The sequence below is a fragment of the Gigantopelta aegis genome, chromosome 2, assembly GCF_016097555.1.
Source record: "Gigantopelta aegis isolate Gae_Host chromosome 2, Gae_host_genome, whole genome shotgun sequence".
In the NCBI taxonomy this organism is placed as follows: domain Eukaryota; kingdom Metazoa; phylum Mollusca; class Gastropoda; order Neomphalida; family Peltospiridae; genus Gigantopelta; species Gigantopelta aegis.
The window spans coordinates 22,410,284-22,437,056 of NC_054700.1; the positions used below are offsets into that span (position 1 = coordinate 22,410,284).

At 35.6% G+C, this 26,773-nt stretch overlaps 1 protein-coding gene across 1 annotated transcript in view; it reads right to left on the reverse strand.

Annotated features, from left to right (window-relative positions):
- Window positions 1–13,044, reverse strand: part of LOC121382717 (phosphatidylinositol 3-kinase catalytic subunit type 3-like) — a 38,357-nt gene extending 25,313 nt beyond the window's left edge. Inside the window, exons 1-11 of the mRNA XM_041512270.1 lie at window positions 12,965–13,044; window positions 12,130–12,318; window positions 10,398–10,541; window positions 9,855–9,978; window positions 7,903–8,085; window positions 6,923–6,994; window positions 6,145–6,249; window positions 5,369–5,461; window positions 4,168–4,353; window positions 3,176–3,321; window positions 2,346–2,451 (exon numbers count right to left, since the gene is read on the reverse strand). Of these exons, the coding sequence (XP_041368204.1) occupies window positions 2,346–2,451; window positions 3,176–3,321; window positions 4,168–4,353; window positions 5,369–5,461; window positions 6,145–6,249; window positions 6,923–6,994; window positions 7,903–8,085; window positions 9,855–9,978; window positions 10,398–10,541; window positions 12,130–12,318; window positions 12,965–13,035 (1,419 nt within the window). The 5' untranslated portion in view covers window positions 13,036–13,044. The remainder of the gene's footprint in view (window positions 1–2,345; window positions 2,452–3,175; window positions 3,322–4,167; window positions 4,354–5,368; window positions 5,462–6,144; window positions 6,250–6,922; window positions 6,995–7,902; window positions 8,086–9,854; window positions 9,979–10,397; window positions 10,542–12,129; window positions 12,319–12,964) is intronic.
- Between the last annotated feature and the right edge of the window lie 13,729 nt (window positions 13,045–26,773).

Here is a 26,773-nt window from a genome sequence, read left to right on the forward strand (position 1 = left end):
TATATTTCTTTTGTCGTTCAGTATATAATAAATGTCATTCACAATTTATTTACTAGGGACGATTCCAAACTTGATCATATTCGGCGAGGTTGGGGGAGGCAATTGTTTATATACCTTAACCCACAAAACAAATATTATTTCAACCAGGTATGCATTGGGGAAAAATTTGGCAGACTCTTCAATCATAAAATAATAATGATGGCTCCAGGGATTGAAACAGGAAGTAAATATATGGCCTTCTTTCATTTTTTTACAATAGCTGGCCAAAAAAAAATGTCCTGCTAAAAAAATAAAATGGTCCTCTGAAAATAAGACGGGGTGAGTGGAGGGTTCAGGATATTGTGTGGAAAATGTCGGACCTCTGAGATGTATTTTACAGCATTGTGAAACTGAAATATAACAGAATCCTGAGCTATACAGCAGGTGAGATAATCGTACATACATCTGTCTCTTGAAAAATGACATGTGAGATAATCGTACATACATCTGTCTCTTGGAAAATGACGTGAAATAATTGTACATACATCTGTCTCTTGGAAAATGACATGTGAGATAATCGTACATACATCTGTCTCTTGGAAAATGACATGTGAGATAATTGTACATACATCTGTCTCTTGGAAAATGACATGTGAGATAATCGTACATACATCTGTCTCTTGGAAAATGACATGTGAGATAATCGTACATACATCTGTCTGTCTGTTGGAAAATGACATGTGAGATAATTGTACATACATCTGTCTCTTGGAAAATGACGTGAGATAATCGTACATACATCTGTCTCTTGGAAAATGACGTGAGATAATTGTACATACATCTGCTGTCTCTTGGAAAATGACATGTGAGATAATTGTACATACATCTGTCTGTCTCTTGGAAAATGACATGTGAGATAATTGTACATACATCTGTCTGTCTCTTGGAAAATGACATGTGAGATAATTGTAAATACATCTGTCTCTTGAAAAATGACGTGAGATAATTGTACATACATCTGTCTGTCTCTTGGAAAATGACATGTGAGATAATTGTACATACATCTGTCTGTCTCTTGGAAAATGACATGTGAGATAATCGTACATACATCTGTCTCTTGGAAAATGACATGTGAGATAATTGTATATACATCTGTCTGTCTCTTGGAAAATGACATGTGAGATAATTGTACATACATCCGTTTGTCTCTTGGAAAATGACATGTGAGATAATTGTACATACATCTGTTTGTCTCTTGAAAAATGACATGTGAGATAATCGTACATGCATCTGTATCTTGGAAAATGACATGTGAGATAATCGTACATACATCTGTCTCTTGGAAAATGACATGTGAGATAATTGTATATACATCTGTCTGTCTCTTGGAAAATGACATGTGAGATAATTGTACATACATCCGTTTGTCTCTTGGAAAATGACATGTGAGATAATTGTACATACATCTGTTTGTCTCTTGAAAAATGACATGTGAGATAATCGTACATACATCTGTATCTTGGAAAATGACATGTGAGATAATCGTACATACATCTGTATCTTGGAAAATGACATGTGAGATAATCGTACATACATCTGTCTCTTGGAAAATGACATGTGAGATAATTGTATATACATCTGTCTGTCTCTTGGAAAATGACATGTGAGATAATTGTACATACATCCGTTTGTCTCTTGGAAAATGACATGTGAGATAATTGTACATACATCTGTTTGTCTCTTGAAAAATGACATGTGAGATAATCGTACATACATCTGTATCTTGGAAAATGACATGTGAGATAATCGTACATACATCTGTCTCTTGGAAAATGACATGTGAGATAATTGTATATACATCTGTCTGTCTCTTGGAAAATGACATGTGAGATAATTGTACATACATCCGTTTGTCTCTTGGAAAATGACATGTGAGATAATCGTACATACATCTGTATCTTGGAAAATGACATGTGAGATAATCGTACATACATCTGTATCTTGGAAAATGACATGTGAGATAATCATACATACGTCTGTCTCTTGGAAAATGACATGTGAGATAATCGTACATACGTCTGTCTCTTGGAAAATGACATGTGAGATAATCATACATACGTCTGTCTCTTGGAATGACATGTGAGATAATCGTACATACATCTGTCTCTTGGATAATGACATGTGAGATAATTGTATATACATCTGTCTCTTGAAAAATGACGTGAGATAATTGTACATACAAAAACGGATTGCTTTTTCACTTTTTGCAGGCGACTATTTCGACCCGTGGGTTCATCCCTCACCACCCCAAGTGATCAGTTCTAGTACAGCCCTGATTCAAACATAAAATGAAGACCGATCCATACCTCATTTTCCAGTTTGCTCTCTGGGCTGCCTTCTTTAGCTGGAGATGTTTCCAGTGCTTCTAGAATCGAATCATGAGATGACGATCGAGATATTACACTCAGTGACCTGTGAGATAAATTTGATATCACTCAGTGACCTGTGAGATAAATTTAATATTACCCTTAGTGGCCTGTGAGATAAAATTAATATTACACTCAGTGACTTGTGAGATAAATTTAATATTACACTCAATGACCTGTGAAATAAAGTTAATATTACATTCAATGTCCTAAGAGATAACTTTAATACTACACTATAAAACATTAAAAATTTAAAAAAAATGTGTTTACCTTCAAACTCTTTTAAAAATAACAAAGCCTTTGGCCCTACTATATCCAGAAGGAAAATTACTGATTTGCTATGTGTGAAAGATACATGTAGTGTTTGTTAACCAGGGCTTCTAGATTATGGTAGCCCCACTCCCATGGCTAGTGATATTCAACGTTGGGCTAGTAAATAACTACTATTGCCATGCCCAATGGCTAGTGAAAAAAAAGAAAAGAAGTCAAATGTTGCAGTTAAGTGTATTTTGTAAATATGAATATCCTGACCCCACCTCAACCCACAATGTTAGTGTTTTTAATCTCTATCTCCCTCTTTGGGTAACATATCTCATTATAACTATTATTTAGTAAAATTATATTAACTTTATGTAAAGTAGGGCTAGTTCATTTTTAATCGTGGCTAGTAAATTAAAAAAATCACTGATCCCATGGCCAGTGGATTTTTTAAAAATCCTAGAAGCCCTGTTGTTAACATAAATTAATATGAAATACAATGCCTAAATTACCTCTGTTTTTCCCCAGATTTATCAGACAGTTCAGGAGATGGTGCCGACTCTCTCTGGGGTGGATAAATGTCTGAACCTTCTTTGATTTCTTTAAAGTTCTCATACTTCAAAGCTTGAACAAGTTGTAGCAAATACAACAGCAAGTCCTGAAATTATTATTAAATAACAGTAATCATTTCAGTCATTTGTTATTACCGGTACAATTATAATAAATACATGTATCATGTTGTACAGAAAAGAATACTTGTTTCAACAACACCTCAGCACATTTTAAACTGAGGCCATTTGGTCTATCGTAACTGATTATCTCAACATTTGGTCTGGAGTGAGGGAGGAAACTCAGTGCAGTCACATGGGCTACTCCTTATGAAATGCACCAAGGGATATTTTATATGCATTTTCCAGTGGACAGGAGAGTACATACATGTATCATGGCCTGTATCAGTCATGGGGAACAATGACTATTGCATTCTGGTCCAGTGCTTTACCAAGTGTTGAAATATCTGTATGTTAAACACCAAATAGCTACAGTTTAAAATGGGCTGAGGTATTGATATACTATATCCTTTTTCTTTCCTTATAGTGCAACATAATAAAGCTTGGAGTTAATGACAAAAAAGTTAAGCAATTTTGTAAAGATGCTTAAATAAAAGAAAACTGAGGCATTAATTGTCAGTACAAGTAACAGATTTTCATACAAAATGAAATGTGTCACTGAATGTAGCTTGGGGGTTAAAATATTATGCAGTAGTACCCAATTGCTAAACGTTTTTGTTTTTATACGACACCATTTAAAAAATATAGTTTACATAATGAAGTGTTTCCGGAGGACTTACATGAAGTAGATCAAATAGAAGTGATACAAAGCTATATAATTTGAAAAACAAATACAATTGCTGTTTTCAGATTTTTCTTAAATTTTAACATTAAAACTGGTTAAATATTGTGAAACTGGTTCTCAGCTCTCAGTAAGAAATTCAAACAAAAGTCACCTCATCATCAGCCTGTCTCAGTCGCATCACAGCGTATTTACGCACAGCAGGATGAGTGAATGCCGGACTAAGTAGTTCCAAGGCATCTTCCACATCCATGGCGCTCCACTTGGTTAACAGCTCTAGGGCTTGTTTCGACTCCTGCGGCATGGACCAGTTCACACATTTGAGGAACTTGGTCAGAGCCTGAAATCAAAATATGTACTACAAACCAATTTTCATTTTTGATAACTTTCTATGTAAATTTCACCATTTTTCAGGAATTCCACAGCTAGTATGAACACTATGATTACTTTGATAATACTTTAAAATATAACTAAAACAAAGACAAAGGGTTTAGCTGTCACATATCAATCAAATACTTTTATATCAATTTAAAAAACACCTAAAAACCTGTTGCAGTACAGGACCTCCTTAGCATATATACAGCTTAACCACTCAATGTTGCTTGCATATCACTATTACACTAGTGTATGATATATTCGGAAACTCATATTCCCCACATAAAACCCTAATAACTCATTTTACCTGCCAACAACTATTGTCAGAAGAGGATTTCAAACTGTTTTAGCCTCCATTGAATGTGATATTAGCTGATATTTTATCTGACTATAAACATTTTTGTTTGGTTGTCCTAATACTATATTAACAAGTGTTCTGAGAGTACTGCTAAAACAATACATGTCCCCTACCAGGCCCAACACATTTTCGTATCTTCTAAATTCAAGGGCAATAACTATGAAAACTGGGTAAATTACTATGAACGTTAAACATGATCTATAAATGTACATGATAAAACTATACAGAAAATTTCAGGTCAATATCTCAAGGGATTGTGAAAAAAACATCTGAAACACTATGTGGGACAGACAGACAGAAAAACAGACAGACAGACAAACAGTTGGACTAGTACAGGACTAATAATGTCAACACTATATTCTGTTTTCAACTTTTTCAATTACAGTTCTCTCCTTTCTGATGAACTATATACAGATTTTTCATTCAAAATACAAAGTTGTAGTAAAACGCTAACCTTTTTCAATTACAGTTCGCTCCTTTATGATGAACTATATACAGATTTTTCATTCAAAATACAAAGTTGTAGTAAAACGCTAACCTTTTTCAATTACAGTTCTCTCCTTTCTGATGAACTATATACAGATTTTTCATTCAAAATACAAAGTTGTAGTAAAACGCTAACCTTTTTCTGGTTTGACAAATAAAACCTGTACTTCCACACCAGATCTTGTTCCTCAGAGGTGAGCTGTCTTATGGAGGGATACCCAACAATATTCTAAATGAAAACACAAGCTGTCAATGTAGATATTCACACCTCTAACCAAACAGTAATCACAGGTACTAAAACAATCATAAGCCACTTGGAGAAAAGTGTCGGCTATTTAAAGCATTAATTTTAGATGAATAAGTTAACTTTGAGGATTTGTCTCAAATAAAGATTGGAAGACAAGATTGGAAACTGATGGGCTGTTCCCAACCAGTCTTCACCAAGAAAGGCGAGTGATAATTCCCACTCTTCTCCACACTCGCCTGGGAAGGTTTACGACAGCTGCAAATTGATTATATTGCATTAAAATTTTAATGAATTTCATTTGAAACTTCATGTGATTGCTCCCCTGGCATCTTCAGTTCGCCCTGACTTTGCTCATGACAAAGAATGACAATTACTAACATTTTTAAGAAGAGTATAAACATACAGCAATTTTTACCCTGCCTACAGCAATTTTAAAGCAGTAAATTTTGTACAAATTAAATTAACATACAAAGCAAAAATTATCCACTCAATAGACAGCAATTTTTATCCAGAGGCAAAAAAAAAATACCACCAGTAAAGCCCATGACCTAAGGCAATCTATATCGGAGTTGAGACAATTGCATATCGGTGCCATCATTAAGTTCGATTACTTTAATGAGAATCAAAAGAGGCCCTTAAGCCAGCCATGGATATGTTGAACTTACATTAAGAAGATCTCTGATCTTCGCATCTGGTTTCATGTCTCTGTCCGTAGGTCCACTTCTCAGACTTCTCGCCAACTTGTGGTGCTTCCTTTCAACCAGGTTTTCCTGTAATCATACAGGACCATAATCCATAACAACATGCAAAGAATCAGTCTGTTTAAATAACTTGTGGGTCTTACTTTCAACCAAGTTTTCCTGAAATCATACAGGACCATAATCCACAAAGATATGCAAAGAATCAGTCTGTTTAAATAACTTGTGGTGCTTACTTTCAACCAAGTTTTCTTGAAATCATACAGGACCATAATCCATAAGAACGTGTAAAGAGTCAGTCTGTTGAAACAATTTGTGTGTGTGTGGGGGGGGGGGGGGGGGGGGGGGGGGGGGTCGGTGTATCAAAGGTCATGGTATGTGCTATTCTGTGTGTGGAAAAGTGAACATAAAGGTTCCCTTGCTGCTAATAGATTTCCTCTGAAGACTATATGTTTGAGTTATCAAATATTTTACATCCAATAGCCAATTATTAACTAATCAATGTGCTCTTGTGGAGTCATTAAACAAAATAAACGTTTACTTTTTTAATGACATTGTGTTTGAACTTTTAATTGGATAAAACACACAAATAAACTCAAATGAAATGAACTACACATGTATAAGGATCATTTTTAGTTCTAACGGAGTGAAACCTGATGCTAATTACTTCGTAATACTTTGCCAACAAACTTGTATGTGCTGGCTGACTTTATAACAACAGTGAACCTGACTGTAGATATCGTACCAGGAGTATTTCCGGGTCAGGTACAGTGACTATCTCTGCGTGGGTCTGGAACTCAAATGGCCGGTCAGCATCCTGTAGAGAAAGAAAACACTGGTTTACTACAAAATATTTAGAACAGTTCCAGGACTGATTATATGGAAGGGCCGGGACATAGCCCAGTGGTAAGGCACTCGCTTGATTCATGGTGGATCTAGGATCGATCCCCATTGGTGGCCCATTTGGGTTATGTCTTATTTCAACCAGTGCACCATGATTGGTATATCAAATGCCATGGTATGTGCTATCCTGTGTGTGGGATGGTGCATATAACAGATCCCTTGCTACTTATGGAAAAATGTAGAGGGTTTTCTCTTTCAGACTATATGTCAAAAATTACCAAATGGTTGACATTCAAAAGCTGATGATGAATAAATCAATGTGCTCTAGCAGTGTTGTTAAACAAAACAAACCTTTTTGATCACATGGAGGGGCCGGGCAGTAACTAATGTTTTTTTTAATATATATGCACAACCCACAAAATAAAGATATATTTAAACCAAATACACATGTGAGGTAAGCAGGTAAACCAGCTGGCATAAAGTAATAATTACATTAACACACACCCCATGTGATCAATTCTGGAGCCACCCTTAGAATATATACCTCACCATTATCTGTCCCAGATGTGTCATATCAAGGACCATGTTTATACAAATGTATTCCATGACATAATATACCCAAGAGCAATCATGAATGAATCCAGCACAATGAACTTTTGTAAACACAAGCTCCAGTACAGTAATATGCAGTTTTATTAAATGTAAATTGTGCCAAAAACAGTCTGATTGTACCCACAGGGAAACTTTTGTTCACTATCGCATCACGATTCACAATGCAAGTTTCAGAGATCATTATACAATTAAAAAGTTGATAGTCAATTTTCAATTAATTATCAACTTATGTTAATAAAAAATTTGAGGGCAAAATATTCCTTGACCTACCTTTTCAAAGTAGACCACGGAGTATTGCATATTTTCATGGTGTATGTAAGGAAACTCAACCATCAAATACATGAAGTTTGAGTCTCGTTTCTGTCGTTCGTTCACCATCTCTATCTCTCGGAACGTGAGCCGGTCCAACCAGTCTATCTTCACCATGTGGCCATCTCGATGTTTCTTACTCAGCTGTGGACATAAAAATGATAAATTAATAAAATAAAAAAATTCTTACAGTACACTCATGTCACCTTAGTCTGCGTGGCATAAAGGTCTGTGCATGTTAATTACGTCTTGAAACAAGTGTTGGGGTATGTTTGTAAACAAACAAACAACGTTAATTTAATTCATAAAACAATGGTTAAAACAACACGTCTTGATTGTGAACATATGTATAAAACTGACAGAAAACAATGTGATTAAAAAAAACACTCTCTGAATTAATGCACTAAAAGTATACTTTTGCCAGCCTCGATCAACGTGCTTTTATATCACCTGTCAACACATGTCTGTCACCACTGAGATGATTAACCTTGTATATCAACTTACACAAGTTTACATAGAAGCTTCAATACATACCTTACTGTAATTTATGAATCCATAAATGAAATAAATGTTTTATTTTATCTGTTAACGTAAACATCCATGTATACTTTGAATTTCCCTCCAAGTGACATAACAAAGCAATATAGCTGCCCAGACTTTGAAGCTTACACTTACAGCATGGCCTATTTTTAGCTACAGTCTGTTTCAAAATTATCATTGATTGTCCTGTATGTCTAACGAACATTATTTGTGTTCATTTACAGTTAATAACAGACAACTTTTGTTGAATAATGATCAAAATTTTGACAATGGCTTTTTTTATATATAGTCATTTTGTGTTGTCCAAACTAAGGAGCATAGAACACCATTTATATTTATCTCATTTGCATGATCTAAATGTTTCTGAAACAGACTATAACAGGATGTGTTTGTTATTTAGAACTTACAAAAAGTCGGATCCATTATTTGTTGTTGTTTCTGTAAACATTAGCAACAGAAGTGGTTGTTTTAATGTTTGTTGTGCAGACTTATGCAAGCTAGTAAATACAGGGGGATCCCACTAAAAATGTGCTCATTACTTGAGTCGAAAAAAAATAAAAATAATAACTTTCAGTAGTAACACGTTTATTGTTCCGTTGTACTGTGGCGGTGAAATAAATATTTTTAAATAAAGATTTTAACTTTAAAATATACCACAAATGCTTAGATGCGCAGACTTATGTGCCACCAGTGTACTAGTTAAATTACCAACAACCGATCTCTGGTAGTGAATAAATGTTTAATAAGTTAAATAATAAAGTTTAATATTTAATTTTGAAATACTGAATTGTTTATTAAAGAGTTAAATAGTAATGCTCATAAAAATTAAACAAATACCAAAATAAATGTTCACTTAGATTAAACAAATTTATCAGATACATAATACATTTGATTACTAAATAAAAAAACTTATTTTTCATTTTATTATAAAAACCATTGCCATATTAGCCAATTGCTAATTTTAATACAAAATGGCTGCATCTAGTATTTGGCTAATAAAAATTTCTTCAGATTAGCGACTTTTGAAGAACTTTCAAGGAAATGCTCTAAATATGTGAAAATTGGCTAAAATAAAATTGTTTTCAGTGTGACATATAAGGGGTGGCACTTTACTGGAAGATGGCATTGTCAAAGAAATTTGCATTGGACATTTTTAAGCTGCACCGATTTCCACATTTGTAAGCACTATACCTTGTATGTAGCATAAACATTTACTGAAACCAAGCACATAATATATAGTAGAAAACACTTCACTTATATTGTCAATTTCCTAGATTTGGGATGGGTGGGAGTCGGCATCGTTAAAGACCCCTGTTTCATATGTGATTGATAATATAAAATAAATCATCATCTAGTCTAACAAATAGGCTTACTTTAGCTAAGCGTGTCATCTGGTCATTAGAGTCCCGAGTTTTGCCCGGCGTCGAGCTCTGAGGACTTGGATCAGCCGCGACCTTTGGCCACACTTTGAGATCATGCATGCCCTGCCGAAATGTTCTACATTGTAAAAATATAAGATAAAATAAAAACAATAAATATTTTATTTCATTTATATGATAGTCACAGAATATATTTATTTCCATTGATTCAGTAAAAAACAAAAAACAAAAACAATTTAAATTGTTTTATTTTTTTTAAATATTTTAAATACCATATGTGAAATCAATAATAAGTGCAGGTTTTAATCTGCAATGCAGATGAATGGACAATGTTTTAAAACAAAATTATTGATGCAATATCAAATGTAATTGTCTGAACAATGGGTTCTAAAACAAAATGAAGCTCTTTCTGTTTTTAAAAACATCTTTGCAAAATAATGTAATCACATGGTACAAATTCACTTGAAAGAATGAAACAAAATACTGTATTATATGTTTCTTCTAAATTTCCACTTTAAAAACTGAATAGTGCCTCACCCTTTCTTGCCAAATAAGGACAAGGTGGTCCCACCAACAGGTAAAGATTTGTTTGTGCCATATATGTCCCATATGGTGAGTGCAAGAAGGGCATTTCTTGGCAGATCACTGTATTTGACTGGAAGACGTAACCACTCATTCCAACTGTAACATACAAAACAAATAAACTTGAACTAAAGGTACATGTAGTTAAAATTGGAATCTAGTTTTTTAATGCAGCAAAATATTATATACAGTCAAACATCGATAACTCAATCTTGAAGGGGACGAGATAATAGTTCACGTTTCAGGGAGTTTGAGTTTTCGAAATTAATATACGAGTTCAAATTTGAAACTGCATTACAGCTGGTTCATGTTTTGGCTTAATATTGTAAGAAGCATGTGCTTCGCTGCCTACCTCTGAACTCTGAAAACTATGCATCCCCAGTTGAAAGGCGAACTAATATATCATTGTCACCATACCACAAGACACCCCATCCCATCCCACCCCAGCCCAGCTGTGTGTATCTTCGACACCTGTGTTACATTCATTTTGCATATGTTGTAAAAGTAAGTAAATATGAAAACAAAAAAGATAATTCAGATGAATTTGAAATATATGCTTGGGCATATAGGCTACATGTATTTATTGACAGAAAAACAAAACCAAACCAGAAGCCATTTACATACATATATGTATATAAATAACAGAAATTAAATTATATAATGAATTTTGACATATTTTACAGATGTCAAAACATGGCAAAACGTAACTAACAAATAAAACACTGAATGCCAAATAACACTAAGTATATTTGTTTTACACAAAATTATTTACGCTTAACACCTCTACTTTCTTTCAGTTCATTCCGCTTAGTTGGCGATCTATTATTCTGTAATTATCACCTTAATCCTCGACAGCCAAGACCACCTGAGACAGGCACGCTTCGCTTGATTGACATGATTTAAAATACTATCGGCAACAACAGTTTGATCAATCCACACGCGTCAAGTTTTGGAGGTGCATACTCTATTAAATCTTTATGGTAGGACCAAAGAATTAGGTCGAGAGATCCAGTTTATCGCGTTTTCGAAGTTTGAGTTTTCGAAGGTCGTTATTACTAGTTTGTTAGTTTGTATAGCAACTCGGCTGGGACCATCGCTTCAGATCGAGAGATAAAAGTTTTTGAGAGATCGAAGGTGGAGTTATTGAAGTTTGACTGTATTTTGAGAAGTGGCATTATCATGTATACATGCACTAGTATTGTTTATTATTTCCACATTAATTTTAATATGCATTGGTTAAAACATATACTCAATAAAAATCCATTATCCATTTTAACATAATTTCACTTGTATTGGGGTTTGTTTGGGTTTTTTGTTGGGGTGGGATTTTAACAATCTACCTCTATAGTCATTAGAAATAAAAATTAAATTATAACCTGAATTATCTATAGGAGAAATGAGGTGGAAGAGTATAGGGTGAAATCATTAAATTGTCTGAGAAAACTTAATGAAAGATTGTCTTGCTGCCTCTCTCTGGGATGAAATTCTTGCCTTAGTGCCTGTCCAACTTGCCTTGGTTCCAATATTTTTGTTATTAAACCAAAGGCAACATTTGCTGTGCTTTAAATTATTTAAATTGAACCTGTGACACTGAGATTACTTTTTGACCACTACAATTATCATCCCTCCCATCCCTGAAAGCAGAAACTGATTTCAAGACACTGAAATAGTTTCACGCAGGCCTTACTTCCATCGTGTAGTGAAAGCCTTGTAAGCTGTCGACACAGGCAGAGCAAGAGGTCTTGCATCCGAGAACACCTGGCAGGTCACGTAGAGATCTGAGCAGCCATCTTGGTAAGCACCGGAGAACTTGAGTATTGGATCCTCAAGAAGTTCTTTGTAACTTGGTCGTTCACGAAGTCCCTCTAATGTACCACTGAAAATAGATACCCAAAAAAAATAAAGATCTTCATTTTTCACATATACAATTAGTGATGTGCAGTTACGAAATTTGGCTTCGGTTTCGGTTTTCAGTTTCAGTAAGACAAGAGTAGACTTTCAGTTTCAATTTCATTTTTATTGACAGTTTAATAAAATTTGGTCTGGCTTGTGGGTCTATAGTATTAAAAAATATATACATATACTAGTCAGCCAGGTTAGTAAATATAAAAATACATTAGCCTACAGATATTATCACTAACCCAAGATTCTCTCTTGAAATCAAATTTTGTGAAAACTTTTTTCACAAATAAAATAAAATATTTGTCAGCATGGTTCTAATTTTGTAACTAGGGGCGGGACGTAGCCCAGTGGTAAAGCGCTTGCTCCATGTGCGGCCGGTTTGGGATCGATCCCCGTCAGCGGGCCCATTGCCGGGCATTGGGCTATTTCCCATTTCAGCCAGTGCACCGGAAGGACTTTCCTTTGGCGCTGTCACTAACCCTAACTCTATTTATGATAGGCCTAAGTATTTATATTACCACAATTTCTGGAAGAAACCCCGACAGTGTACTCCCCCATGTTGTCCTAATATAATAATTACTTACATACTTTTCTATATTGTATTCCTCGTCCGTACTTACATTTTAATTTCAACATTCACGTCTAAATCGCAGCTATAAACATAACAAAATCTGTCCGCTCCCTCCCCCATTTCAAAACCGGAAGCAAAACACAGGGCGCATAACTCTATTATGTCATTTGTCAAAACTCGACGATAAAGTAAGATCGTGTTCGTGCGCACTGTGTAAGTAGCTAAAATCGAAGAAAAAAAAGAATATTTAACACCTTAGCATATGCAAACGGACTCTCTCTTTTTTTTTGGGGGGGGGGGGGGGGGTGAGTGGAGAGCAGGTTGATTTTTGCCCGAACAACGTTTATAATGTGCTCAAAATTGAAGTAAACCAAAAACCAAAATTGAAGTAAACCAAAATTGAAGTAAACCAAAAAATCGGATCACATTGTACCGTCGTATTTTTATGATTGTGTAAGAAGGTAGCAGCCATTAGATATAGCCGACCCCGTTTGGGTAATAGTAATGTAAATAGTCATTTGCACGATACGTGCATGACAATCCATCTTTCATCCTATTTACCTTTCTTCCTCCTATTTCCCATCTTTGTTGTGTGTTTTTTTTTTAGGGGGGGGATCTTGTTTTGTTTGGGGTTTTTTGTTGGGGGGGTTGAATGACATTAAATATTGTTTAAAGGCATAGTGTCACGGATTTAAGGACCTTATTTCTCTAAAAATGGATAATAAATAAAAAATTACATTAATTGTTGGAAACCAAATCTAGCTATTGCATCACCTTAACTGAACTATGATGGAGTGAAATCTATGTTAACCCTCTCGGCAATTTTAGTTTTTGAATTATGGACCATTGCCATAATTCAGTTATTTTTACAAAATAGCACTAATAAATGGAGTATGGTGGTTATGAAGATGATTGAATAAAGTACATTTAGGGACAAATCAAATTATGTTAGACCATTAAATAAGTCAGTGGTCTGTGACACTATGCCTTTAAACCAAATTTCAGGTATTCTATAATATATATTTGCCATTTTCAGATATTATATATCCTGTGAAATACTATCTCTCTCTATGTTATAGGTAACAGTACATCAACTACTATTTCACCGGGTCAAAGTTAGACATGCATTCAACTTTTCATTGCGCAGTTAACGCAACCAGTCATGTCATAATGTAGATGATAAAGGTGACAGTCTTTACTGTCACAACATGTTTCATGAATCTGGCCAGTAAATTTATAAAATGTAATTTTAACTACTGTCAATGTGGCAGCTACTATTGTGCTCGAAAGATGTGGTGGGTTACTAAAAATAGGATAATAATTTGTGTCCGGAACTGGGATAGGCTAGTCAAAGACCCTTCCCGTTATATCTGAAACGAGCAGCTTAACATCTACGTTGATTAAAACGATACATGTTTTATTATTATCGTCTTTGTGATTTGATTTGGTGGTATGCAATTTGGCCATATACATAATTTATATTATTACCTAAACACTTCAGGGATTATACAATTTTACAGTTGTAAATATATATATATACCTTTTCTTTGTGTGTGCTTCTCTCTCTCTCTCTCTCTCTCTCTCTCTCTCTCTCTCTCTCTCTCTCTCTCTCTCTCTCTCTCTCTCTCTCTCTCTCTCTCTCTCTCTCTCTCTCTCTCTCTCTCTCTCTCTCTCTCTCCCTCTCTAACAAAACAGTACAGTCCTTTCCTTTCCTTTTCGTATGTGAATTACACAACACTGAACATATTAAACGTCTGAATTGGTAGGGCGATGTTTATGATGAGTGAAGGCTATGGTTGATGTACACAACAAAAACATTTGTCAACATAACTAAACGTCTCAATAGGTGGTGATAAGAGGATATGTTAGATACACACCACACCAAATATTTGTGACGATAACTAGGTGTCTGAATTGGGTAGGGGTGGCGATGTGTCAAGGATGTGGATGGGTCCCATTTTAAAAACATGCATTTGCACTAGCTGATTATGTTTGTCTTGCTGGTTCCATGCCAAGCGGAAACAAAGCGGTCAAAGGTCAATTCTTTCTAGAAATGGCTTGTTTACGTTGAAAGTACATTGCCGGTGTCTTTTAAATATATTGTTCTGTAAATAAGACACAGATTGTGTATTTTGGTTAAATATTTGCAGGATGTCAGCTGAATTTTGTAAACCTATATGAATAAAATGTGGAAAAATGTGAAAAACGTTTGTCTTCACCAGAATATTTATAAATTTATTGATTTGTGAATCAAGGTTGGAGGTTTGATTTCGTTGATTATTTACTAAGTGCCCTTACAGACGCATGTGAAGGGGTGGATTTTGGGGGTAGGCCCCATCGTTCCTTGCTCAAGCATATTTTCTTCTCCTTTTTTTTCCAATATATTTTCCAGGGGAGTATGTCTCGACCCCTTTAAAAATTTTGCTAGACCCACCGCCTGCTAAAATTCCTGCACACGCGCCTGCCTTAATAATGTTTTCGTCATATTATGTCACCTATAATAAATCGTTCAAGCTTCAGTATGACATTTGTCAGTGGAGCTGTTATGATGGGAGTAAGCTGGGTGGGTGATCGGATGGACCCCCACTACCCGCTGAGGCTTACAGTGCAATATTAGGCTATATGTCCAGTGCAATATTAGCCTAACGACACCACTAGAACACATTGATTTATTAATCATCGGCTATTGGATGTCAAACATTTGGTAATTTTTATATATAGTCTTATAGAGGAAACCCGCTACATTTTTCCATTAGTAGCAAGGGATCTTTTATATGCACCATCGCACAGACAGGATAGCACATACTACGGCCTTTGATATACCAGTCATGGTGCACTGGCTGGAACGAGAAATAGCCCAAGAAAGACAAGATTGTTCCTTAGATTCACATTCTACACCACCACCCCCACCCCCACCCCACCCCACCCCCACCCCCACCCCCCGATTGAGACTACGATACGCCCATGTTTTCTGAGACCGATTTGTTGGTAGACAGTCTCGGGGGAAGTGAAAGTTGGTTCGATATTCAACGTTCAACATTCAATATTGAATATTGCTCTGACAGAACAAACATTCAACATTCAGACTATTTTTCTTCAATTGAAATACAAGTCTTTGTCTATGAAAACAACCAATTTAGAGTGACTTAGGAATAAACGATAATATGGGATGACTCGGAAATAAATCAAAGTGGTAATCCACGCAAAAATGTACTAACACTGTAAAAGTATTGAAAAAGAAAGTAAACATAGAATTTTTATCATTTGATAAAGAGGGATTCATTAGTGTCCGTTCCACCAATACATGACAAAAATAGGATGGCTTAAGGGAAACTTCCCACGTAACGTCCCATCAATATATACTCTTAAAAAAAAGTAGGGGAACTCTAATAAGAATTTACAATTGCCAAAATTGTCAGGTATATTAGTTGTGGGGAATGGTTATATGATAATAGTGAATTAATTGGGCAAACATTACAACCGGTAGTTCAGTATTACAGTAGGTTTTATGACCACCAAAGATCTTGAAGGACGATTGGGGTCAGAAGTGAAATTTGAAAGTTGACGGGGTTTTTTATTAGTAAATCGCAAATTCAAACAATAAAAATGATTAAAAACAAAACAATAACAACTGTATGATCAATAAAATGAAAACGATTGACAGAAATAATGATCCACAGTAATTAATCGACCTTCCCGGAAATTGTCAAAATCGAGAATGACACCCCACGCACGTGTACGGGGCAACTGCGTGATGTACGTGCAGACTATGGAATGTGTTTCGGTGTGTTGATAAACAGACCTGAACGTTCTTTACTAGGATGTCTGTGGTTTAATAGTTGATATTAACATTAATATTTCAGGTTCCCCTACGTTTTTTTTAAAGAGTATATATGGCCACAGACCTATTTATTTACGATATATATGTTTCTCTATAGCGTTAGTTGCTGTAGCACTTTTTTATTAATATCAGTAAGCACATGGATTTTGTTATGCACCTTTGCCTGCCTGAAGGCAATATTCCTTGAAAAGGACAACCCATGTTGTCCAGCTATTTCTCCCAGGACATTGATTGAAACAAACACATCATCTAAACATGGCCGGAGTACACCCATTTTACACACAAAGTATTACATTTGTATGGGCTGGAATTACCACAAAAACGTCTTCAAAGTCAACAAGTTACACAATTTTGTAAATTACATGCTCTCCCCTGTCAACGTCAGTCTAATAGTTGCTACTTCTAAGCTGTCTGTCTTGAAACAATCGCAATCAAACAGAAAGCAACTTGCGCTGATACATTTCCGGATTTAGGTCAACCGAAAGGGAAAATAATTGTGATCTGTGGCCATCTAAATGAACAACTGGATACTAATACGTACAACGGAAACAACTGCAGGAATAGAACAGTTTGCTGTGCACAGTTCTGAAGAAATGTTTGTTGCTTGACTAATTCTTTTAACCGCATCATTGACCACATTTTCGTTAATGGCTTAATGCTTCCATACCATTATTATATTATGTTTCTATAGGTGCTATAAAGCTGTTCTGGGGAGAATCTGTTTTTATATATATATATATATATATATATATATATATATATATATATATACAAGGCTCGAAATTCTTTTTGATAAGTGGGAAGCAATCTCTGTTTTTAAGCTTTTAATATGGAAACAAATATTACAAATTGAGAAGCAGTTCTGAAAATTAGACAACTTAATATACTTAATAGTGTGACTTTACAAACGCGGATAAAATTATATATATTATCACTTCTGGAAATAGTGAATTTGGAATATATCTAATACTGTTAAAGAGGAAACACAAAACTGCTTGTAAAACTGATTACAAAAATCATTTGGTTCCTTTGTACTGTAAGTGTCAATCGAACCTTGTCATACTAGACTATACACTCACCATCCATAAAAATGCATAAATGTGGCAGACCCAACAAACATAAAATAATAATTACGCCCTCCCCATGTTATCCATTCTGGAACCGAACTTACTTAAAGTTCCATGCGGAGTGAAGTGGTTTAAATGCCATGTTTCGGGAGGTGTCTTGGGAGAGGAAGGGGGCAGAACCAGACACACATACATACACACACACACGCACACACACAGCGGGAGACAGAGACATATATATATATATATATATATATATATATATATATATATATATATATATATATATATATATATATATATATATATATATATATATATATATATATATCATATTATATATAAATATATAAATTCAAACAATCAAACAATAAAAATGACTAAAAACAAAACGTAAACAACTGTATGATCAACAGAATGAAAAAGATTTGACAGAAATAGTGTTCCACGGTGATTAAGGACCTTCCTGGAAATTGTCAAAATCGAGAATTACACTCCACGCACGTGTACGGGGCAACTGCATGATGCATGTGCAAACTATGGAATGTGTTTCGGTGTGTTGATAAACAGACCTGAACGTTCTTTATTAGGATGTCTGTGGTCTAATAGTTGATATTAATATTTCAGGTTCCCCTACTTTTTTTGAAGAGTATATATGATACACAGTGTACAATCATATGATAAATAGGTGTTCAGCTGTGCACATTCATCCCATATATACAACACACACGGGGTGGCTCAGGGGCAACAATTCAAGGTAACGCCCCATCCATATATATGGTATACAGTATAACTACACCACATTCGTTTCCAGTCACGCAGTTCTGAAAGTGTACATAGAAAGTTTATGAAATTCTACAGATCCATCCTGTAGTGCATGTTCTATGGAAATGTGTAGAGTCTAGGGTCGCTTAAGACTATCTGGACGTGACACCCCGTTAAAAGTCGAAATTCGGAAATCAGCTCAATATTCAGATTTTGAAACTAAACACAGAACGTTTATCATATGATAAACAAGTGTTCAGTAGTGCATATTCAACCCATATATAACAAAACACGGGGTGGCTCAGGGGCAACTTTCAAGGTAACGCCCCATCACTATATATGATAGACAGTGTAAAATAAAGCTACCAACAATTCTCAAAGTAAACATAGAATGTTTATCATATGATAAACAGGTGTTCAGTAGTGCACATTCATCCTACATATAACAAACACGGGGTGGCACAGGGGCAACTTTCAAGGTAACGCCCCATCCATATATATTGTATACAGTATAACTACACCACACTCGTTTCCAGGCACACCGTTCTGAAACTGTATATAAAAAGTTTATGGAATTCTACAGATCCATCCTATAGTGAATGTTCTTTGGTAATGTGAAGAGTCTAGTGTGGCTCAAGACTCTATCTGGACGTGACATCCCGTTAAAGGTCGAAATTCGGAGATCAGATCAATATTCAGGTTAGACGCACAATTCTGAAACTAGAAATATAATGTTTATCATATGATAAACAAGTGTTCAGTAGTGCAGATCCAACTCACAAAATGGGAAACGCGGGGTGGCTCAGGGGCAACTTCCCAAGTAACGCCACATCACTATCTATGGTAAACAGTGTAAAACAAAGCCACCCACAATTCTAAAACTAAACATAGAATGTTTATCATATGATAAACAAGTGTTCAGTAGTGCACATCCAACCCACAAATAACAAACACTCAGGTGGCTCAGGGTCAACTTTTACTGTAACGCCCCATCCATATATATGGTACACAGTATAACTACACCATGCTCGTTTACAGTCACACAATTCTGAAACTAAACATAGAATGTTTATGGAATTCTACAGATCCGTCCTCTATTGCATGTTCTACGGAAATATGAAGAATCTGGGGTGGCTCAAGATTCTATCTGAACGTTAAAAGTCCGTTAAAAGTCAAAATTCGGAGATGAGCACAATATTCAGATTAGACCTACAGTTCTGAAACTAGACATAGAATGTTTATCATATGATAAACAAGCGTTCAGTAGTGCACATCCAACCAACATATGAAACACGGTGTATTCCGGGGCAACTTCCCCATCAATATAAATGATACACAGTGCAAAATAAAGCTAACCACAATTCTGAAACTAAACATAGAATGTTTATCATATGATAAAGAGGTGTTCAGCAGTGCGAATTCAGCCCATGTATGACAAACACAGGGTGGCACAGGCGCACCTTTCACGGTAACGCCCCATCCACATATATCGTACACAGTATAACTACACCACGCTCGTTTATAGTCACACAATTCTGAAACTAAACATAGAAAGTGTATGAAATTCTACAGATCGGTCCCCTAGTGCATGTTCTATGGAAGTGTGAACAGTCTGAGGTGGCTTAAGATTATATCTGAACGTGACGCAACGTTTAATGTCGAAATTCGTAGATCAGCTCAATATTCAGATTAGACCCACAATTCTGAAATTAAACATTGAATGTTTATCATATGATAAACAAGTGTTCAGTAGTGCACATCCAACCAACACATATGAAACACGGGGTAGCTCCGGGGCAACTTCCCAAGTAACGCCCCATCAATATAAATGATACACAGTGCAAAATAAAGCTAATCATAGAATGTTTATCATGATAAAGCGGTGTTGAGCAGTGCACATTCAACCCATATATAACAAACACGGGGTGGCTTAGTGGCAACTTTCAATGTAGCGCCCTATCCATATATGTGATACACAGTATAACTACACCACTCTCGTTTACAGTCACACAATTCTAAAACTAAAGATAGAAAGCTTATGAAATTCTACAGATGCGTCCTCAAATGCATGTTCTATTGTAATCGTTCATTAATAGTGCGAACTTAATCTGACAGGAGTGAAACTCCTCCTCACAATCTGTAAGCCCCTGACACTCCCCTCATGTTTTCCTCTTTTGTTCCTTACATTCTTCTTCCGACTGCTTATATTGTGTTTTATACCTACGTTCGCTTTATAGTGCTATTTATTATTTTGACTTTGTTTATCTTATATTTTCTTCTTTTTTGTTTTCTGCCCGTGTTGTAATTTCAGTTTTCTTTCCAGTTTATCTATCTTATTTCCTTTTGTTCCTGTCTATTTTGCTTGTCTTTCTATTACTATTTACCATCTCCTACTTCACTTCTCTTTTTTTCCCCGTTTCTATTCTATATTATCTTTCTTCCTTTCAGTTTTCCTTTTTATCCTAATCTCTGACAACTTTATTTTCTCTTAATCTTCTATTTACTCATTCTTTCTCCACTCTCCTATGTTCTCGTCCTTCTGTTTATCGAAAACAAAGGCAAGAGAACATAGGACAGTCAAAATAGGAGAAAAAACGAGTACATAGAAGAATAAGACAAATAAAAGGTGACAGAGAACAGAATGAAGGGGCAGACAATAACGAAAACTAAAACGTAGAACGATAGACAATTAGAAAAATGAAGCTAATATAGAAAAAAGAAACAGAAAAATAAAGAAACGAGGAAAGTAGATAGAAAAAGAAAGAAGAATGGAGATGTAAAGAACCAAAGACGACAATTTGAGGGGACTTTGAGGGGCCTGTTTTACATTACGAGGGGGAGTTTCACCCCTGTGAGAATAAGTCCCACACTATTAATGGACGATTTGATTAAACTGACGAAATGATAACTCCAAACCAAAACATTGTAGATATTGTAAAGTATGTTTATTTCGATAAGGGTGTCTGGCGTATAAATTAATAACGAATATTTAATAATCATTTGTAGGAGACACATCATAACTCTATATGTCAATCCACTTTCTAAAATTACATTTTGTACTAAGAAAATAACAACAGTTTATTTATTTTTAGAATATTAAAATCTTCCTCAAACGTTTTTTTTCTAATTATGATGGGTTTCGCTGTTTCAATAAGATTACCAGACATCCATATCGAAATACACATGCCTTACTATATCTGTTTCTTTTGTTTTGGAGTTCAGATTTCGTCAGTTTTATCAAATCGTTCGTTAATAGTGTGGGAAATAAAGCAAAATGGTAACCCACACCAAAATCTACTAACACTGTAAAGGTATTGAAAAAGAAAGTAAACATAGAACTTTTATCATTTGATAAAGAAGTGTTCAATAGTGTCCATCCCACCAATACATGACAAAAAACAGGGTGGCTCAAGGGCAATTTCCCATGTAATGCCCCGTTCACATATAAGGTGTACAGTGTAAAATCAAGCTACCCACAATTCTGAAACTAAGCATAGAATGTTTATCATATGATAAAGAGATGTTCAGCAGTGCACATTCAACCCATATATAACAAAGACGGGGTGGTTCAAAGACGACTTTCAAGGTAACGCGATAAACTGGCGATAAATTCAGATTAAATCCATATAGAATGATTTTTGGAATTAAACATAAACCTGGCAACTATGCGTCGAACTTAGGGATCTTTCTCTGGAGTATAGTTATAACGGTAATTTGGACAACACGAAAATTATTAGAGGGTGATAAGCCATGTAATGAAATGGCACTTTTCAAACATTTAGTATATTCAAGAGTTGAAACAGAATATTTTGTCGCATTAGAACGGCCTAATAGAAGAGACAAATTCTTAAAACACTGGTGTTTCGAAGGGGTCGTTGCCTCGTGCAATGACGCCTTCGACATTACGTATTAACTATGAAAATTATTGGCAAATTATGCACAAAACGTAAAAAAAAAAATAGGCCTGGACCTCTCGGCTTGTAGCTTTGGAGGCCAGGCCCGCAAACCAGGTTAGAATCTTTTAACTAATCAATTTTAAATAACATACACTAAAGTTTCTAAATGAAAACAAGAACACAATCATAAGTAAATATATTTTATTATGATACAAGCACAAACACTTTTATTGTACATATATTTTTAACATTCAAGGAGTACCTGGTTAATTGTAAATTGGTAGGATATTGATAAATAAATGGGGCAACCGGCAAATTGACCGGTAGTGCCCGAAACGTAAAAAAAGGTAACGCCCCATCCATACATATGGTACACAGTATAACTATACCACATTCGTTTACAGTCACACAATTTTGAAACTAAATATAGAAAGTTTATGAAATTCTACCGATGCATCCTCTAGTGCATGTTCTATGGAAGTGTGAAGTGTCTAGGGTACTTCGAGACTCTACCTGAACGTGACGCATCGTTAATGGTCGAAATTCGGAGATCAGCTCAATATTTCGATTAGATCCACAATTCTGAAACTAAATATAGAATGTTTATTATATGATAAACAATTGATCAGTAGTGCACATTCAACCCATAAATAACAAACACAGGGTGGCTCTGGGGCAACTTCCTAAATAATATATATGGTACACAGTGTAAAATCAAGCTACACAATTCTAAAACTGAACATAGTATATTTATCATATGATAAAGAGGAAGATATAGAATACGGGATACCCTCTATTGGTTTTATTATGTAGTATATACTGGATAACAAGAGTATATTTAGTAAGTGTTTATTTATTGATTTGGAATGGATAATAATATTTGTATAAATGACTATTGACATATATTACTACTAATCAGAGCCGCAGCTTTTTATACTCAGTGAATATTTGACGATGCGCCTCGAACTTTCACACGGAAATTTCTGCTTTCATTCATTGGAAGCTATAGCTATGCACCGTCCAATATCTTGTAATAAACAGTATATTACAATGATGCCATTCGTGGTCAGCACGTTTTCAATGGTATTGTCTACGAAAAAGTCCATTAAAAAGGATAAAATAGTAATAGTGACATACAATATTTTACTTTGCCAATTATTTAGTAAAGTCATGTTAATTACGATTATACTGCGTCGGACAAATGGACAAAGACCACAGAGAGGAAACTCGATGCCGCCATGTTATGAAGACTGGCTCGAACGAGCAATAGCCCAATGAGTCACGCCGAGAGAGAGAGAGAGAGAGAGAGAGAGAGAGAGAGAGAGAGAGAGAGAGAGAGAGAGAGAGAGAGAGAGCCATTGCACCACGACTGGTATATCAAAGGCCGTGGTATGTGTTATCTACTCTATGGGTTGGCGCATATAACAGATCCCTTGCTGCTAATCGAAATGAAGTGGCAATAGTGGGTTTCCTCCCTCAATATTTGTGTAGTCCGAGACCATATGTCCGAGACCATATAACCGTAAATAAAATGTGTTGAGTGCGTTGTTAAATAAAACATTTCCTTCCTTCGTTTATTGATGATAATGTATTGCAACATAATATTACTGACGTGATCAGTGATGTTTTGACGAAAAAAAAAATTATTTTTAAGAATAAATATTTGTTCTGGAAAAGTGTCAGCAAAAAAACACCCCCCAAAAAGCCCACACAATTACAATGAAATATATGATACGATGCAAAGTTGATTCGATGTCTTTTCCTCGTGTCCTCCTCCGTTCTCCTGCCCCTGGTTATTTCGACGGCGGTCAACGCTAAAATTCACGATTTAATGATTGAGATTGAGTAACGGGTTTGAACTTTTCTAAATAATAATTTTTGGGTTATAAAACTCCAAAAGAGAAACTGATCACTGTCTGAAAATGGGTAATTTTGCTATCAAGATGCCAGGAAAAAACAAACATTATTGGGTTATAAACTATGCAAAATAATGCTTAAAATAGTTTTTAAATTATTGTTTAAAAATGGCTAATTTTGCGATTCAGATGCCAAGAAAAGGCATTTAAAGCCATCCAATTTTTAAATTTCCCCTGTGGGACATGCCCCCAGACTCCTTACACATCTCGGGCGCTGTGCACTCTCTAGCAAAGCACATCGTGCCATGCTTAACAACGACCCTGATCATTAGCCCACCCCATTTAAAACAAAATTCTTCGACAGGCCTACTAACTCATGTAATAATCTCTATTAAATCTGTATCCTAACCGGATGCGAGCGATTAGTTTAGAAATCATTGATTTCAATTGCCGCATTCTAACCGCACGCGTGCGACGCGACAGATTTAGTTTACTTCCAGAATTGTGGATACATTGATTTTACACGGAGTACTATATACATGAATGGGGCGTAACGTTGGAAGTTGCCCCTGAGCCACCCTGTGTTTGTTATTTATGGGTTGGTGTGCATCACTGAACACTTGTTTATCATATGATAAATATGCTGTGTTTAGTTTCAGAATTGTGGGTCTAATCTGAATATTGAGCTGATTTCCGAATTTCGACCTTTAACGGGGTGTCACGTCCAGATAGTCTTGAGCCACCCTAGACTCTGCACATTTCCATAGAACATGCACCAGAGGATGGATCTGTAGAATTTCATAAATTTTCTATGTACACTTTCAGAACTGCGTGACTGGAAACGAATGTGGTGTAGTTATACTGTATACCACATATATGGATGGGGCGTTACCTTGAAAGTTTCCCCTGAGCCACCCCGTGTGTGTTTTATATATATGTCACGGGGATTCTATAATTCCCGTAACCGAATAAAACACGATTATCAAAATGTCTCTCCTACTTGTATATCTATTAGATCTCTCTGTAACAGGCTGTTAAACCCTAGTATGGCTCGTCTCTAGGTATGATCAGAGATACGATCTTATATAAAGTATATATTAATATAGCACGTTAGTTCTCTAGAAATACAACAAAAACACAATACACTTTGGAATCTGTATTAATCTACGCTGACAAATGTACAGCCGTAGTAGTTAATTAATAACAGCAATAATAACAACCCAGAACTGATCACTTAATTAGTTAAACTCTAGATGTCTAGTTACACAATATGCGAATCACTTCACCGTTACACCACACCCACACGTGTGATAATTGAGAAACGCTTCCAGGAGAAGTTAATTAATAAAGGAATTACAACACCATTCCTAACTGGTTAATTTTTAATTAACCCTTACTACTCGTTCAGTAACGTGTGATAATTTAGAAACGCTTCCAGGGGAACTTAATTAATAAAGGAATTACAGCTCTATTCCTAACGGGTTAATTTTTAATTAACCCTTAACTACTCTTTCAGTAATCTTGCAACACAGAATTAATACTGGTACCTATCACAATAAAGACAATAACCTACAGTTTACCTAGGTCGTCTAGGATGACTGGCTAAGCTTTATATTACCAAATACTCGTATAATGTTAGAACAAAAAGTCTACGTTTACTTCGTCAGATGACCGAAGACACTGTCTAAAGAATATTGGTATAATACAGTATTAAAATATTTAAAGTCACATCAATCACATCAAGGTTATACACAGAGCAGAAATAAAAATATTTACCAGTCCAAACGGACAACGTTCCCCCTGGACGCCTTCCAAATGTTTCTCCTCGATATCTCTAAAACACTAGCTATTTATTATAAATCAGGATTTTGCCTGGGGGTACAAGGCGGTACCTCACGTATCATCTCATATTCTACCTCTACTAGAGTCGGTATATTTCTCTCTGATCGTCAGTCTGGCTGTCGCCAACCGCGAGCAATCTCCTGGCCATAAACAGCACTACCGGAGATATTACGTAACTACTAGCCACATGGCCTCCGCACCTGGCTGGGTGTGTATTAGGCGTACCGATCGAGGACCGTCGCGCAGAAGTATTACGTAACAAGTTGCCCATCTGGGCTTAAGTGCAATGAAACTGCACACGGCCCTCTAACACAATTAAAATCGCCACAGGCGAAACAAATTTAAGAGCATGTACCGTCACAATATATATGGGATGAATGTGCACAGCTGAACACCTGTTTATGATATGACTGTATATGTTATATATCGTTGGAATGTCCACTAGTGAATATCTGTTTATCATATCATAATCATTCTATGTTAAGTTTCAGATGCTGATTATTTTGCTATATAATCATTGTGTTTTGTAGATTTCGGCGATGCTTAGCTCTGTGCTTTTTTTCCGAACCACACCATATACTATCTTATATC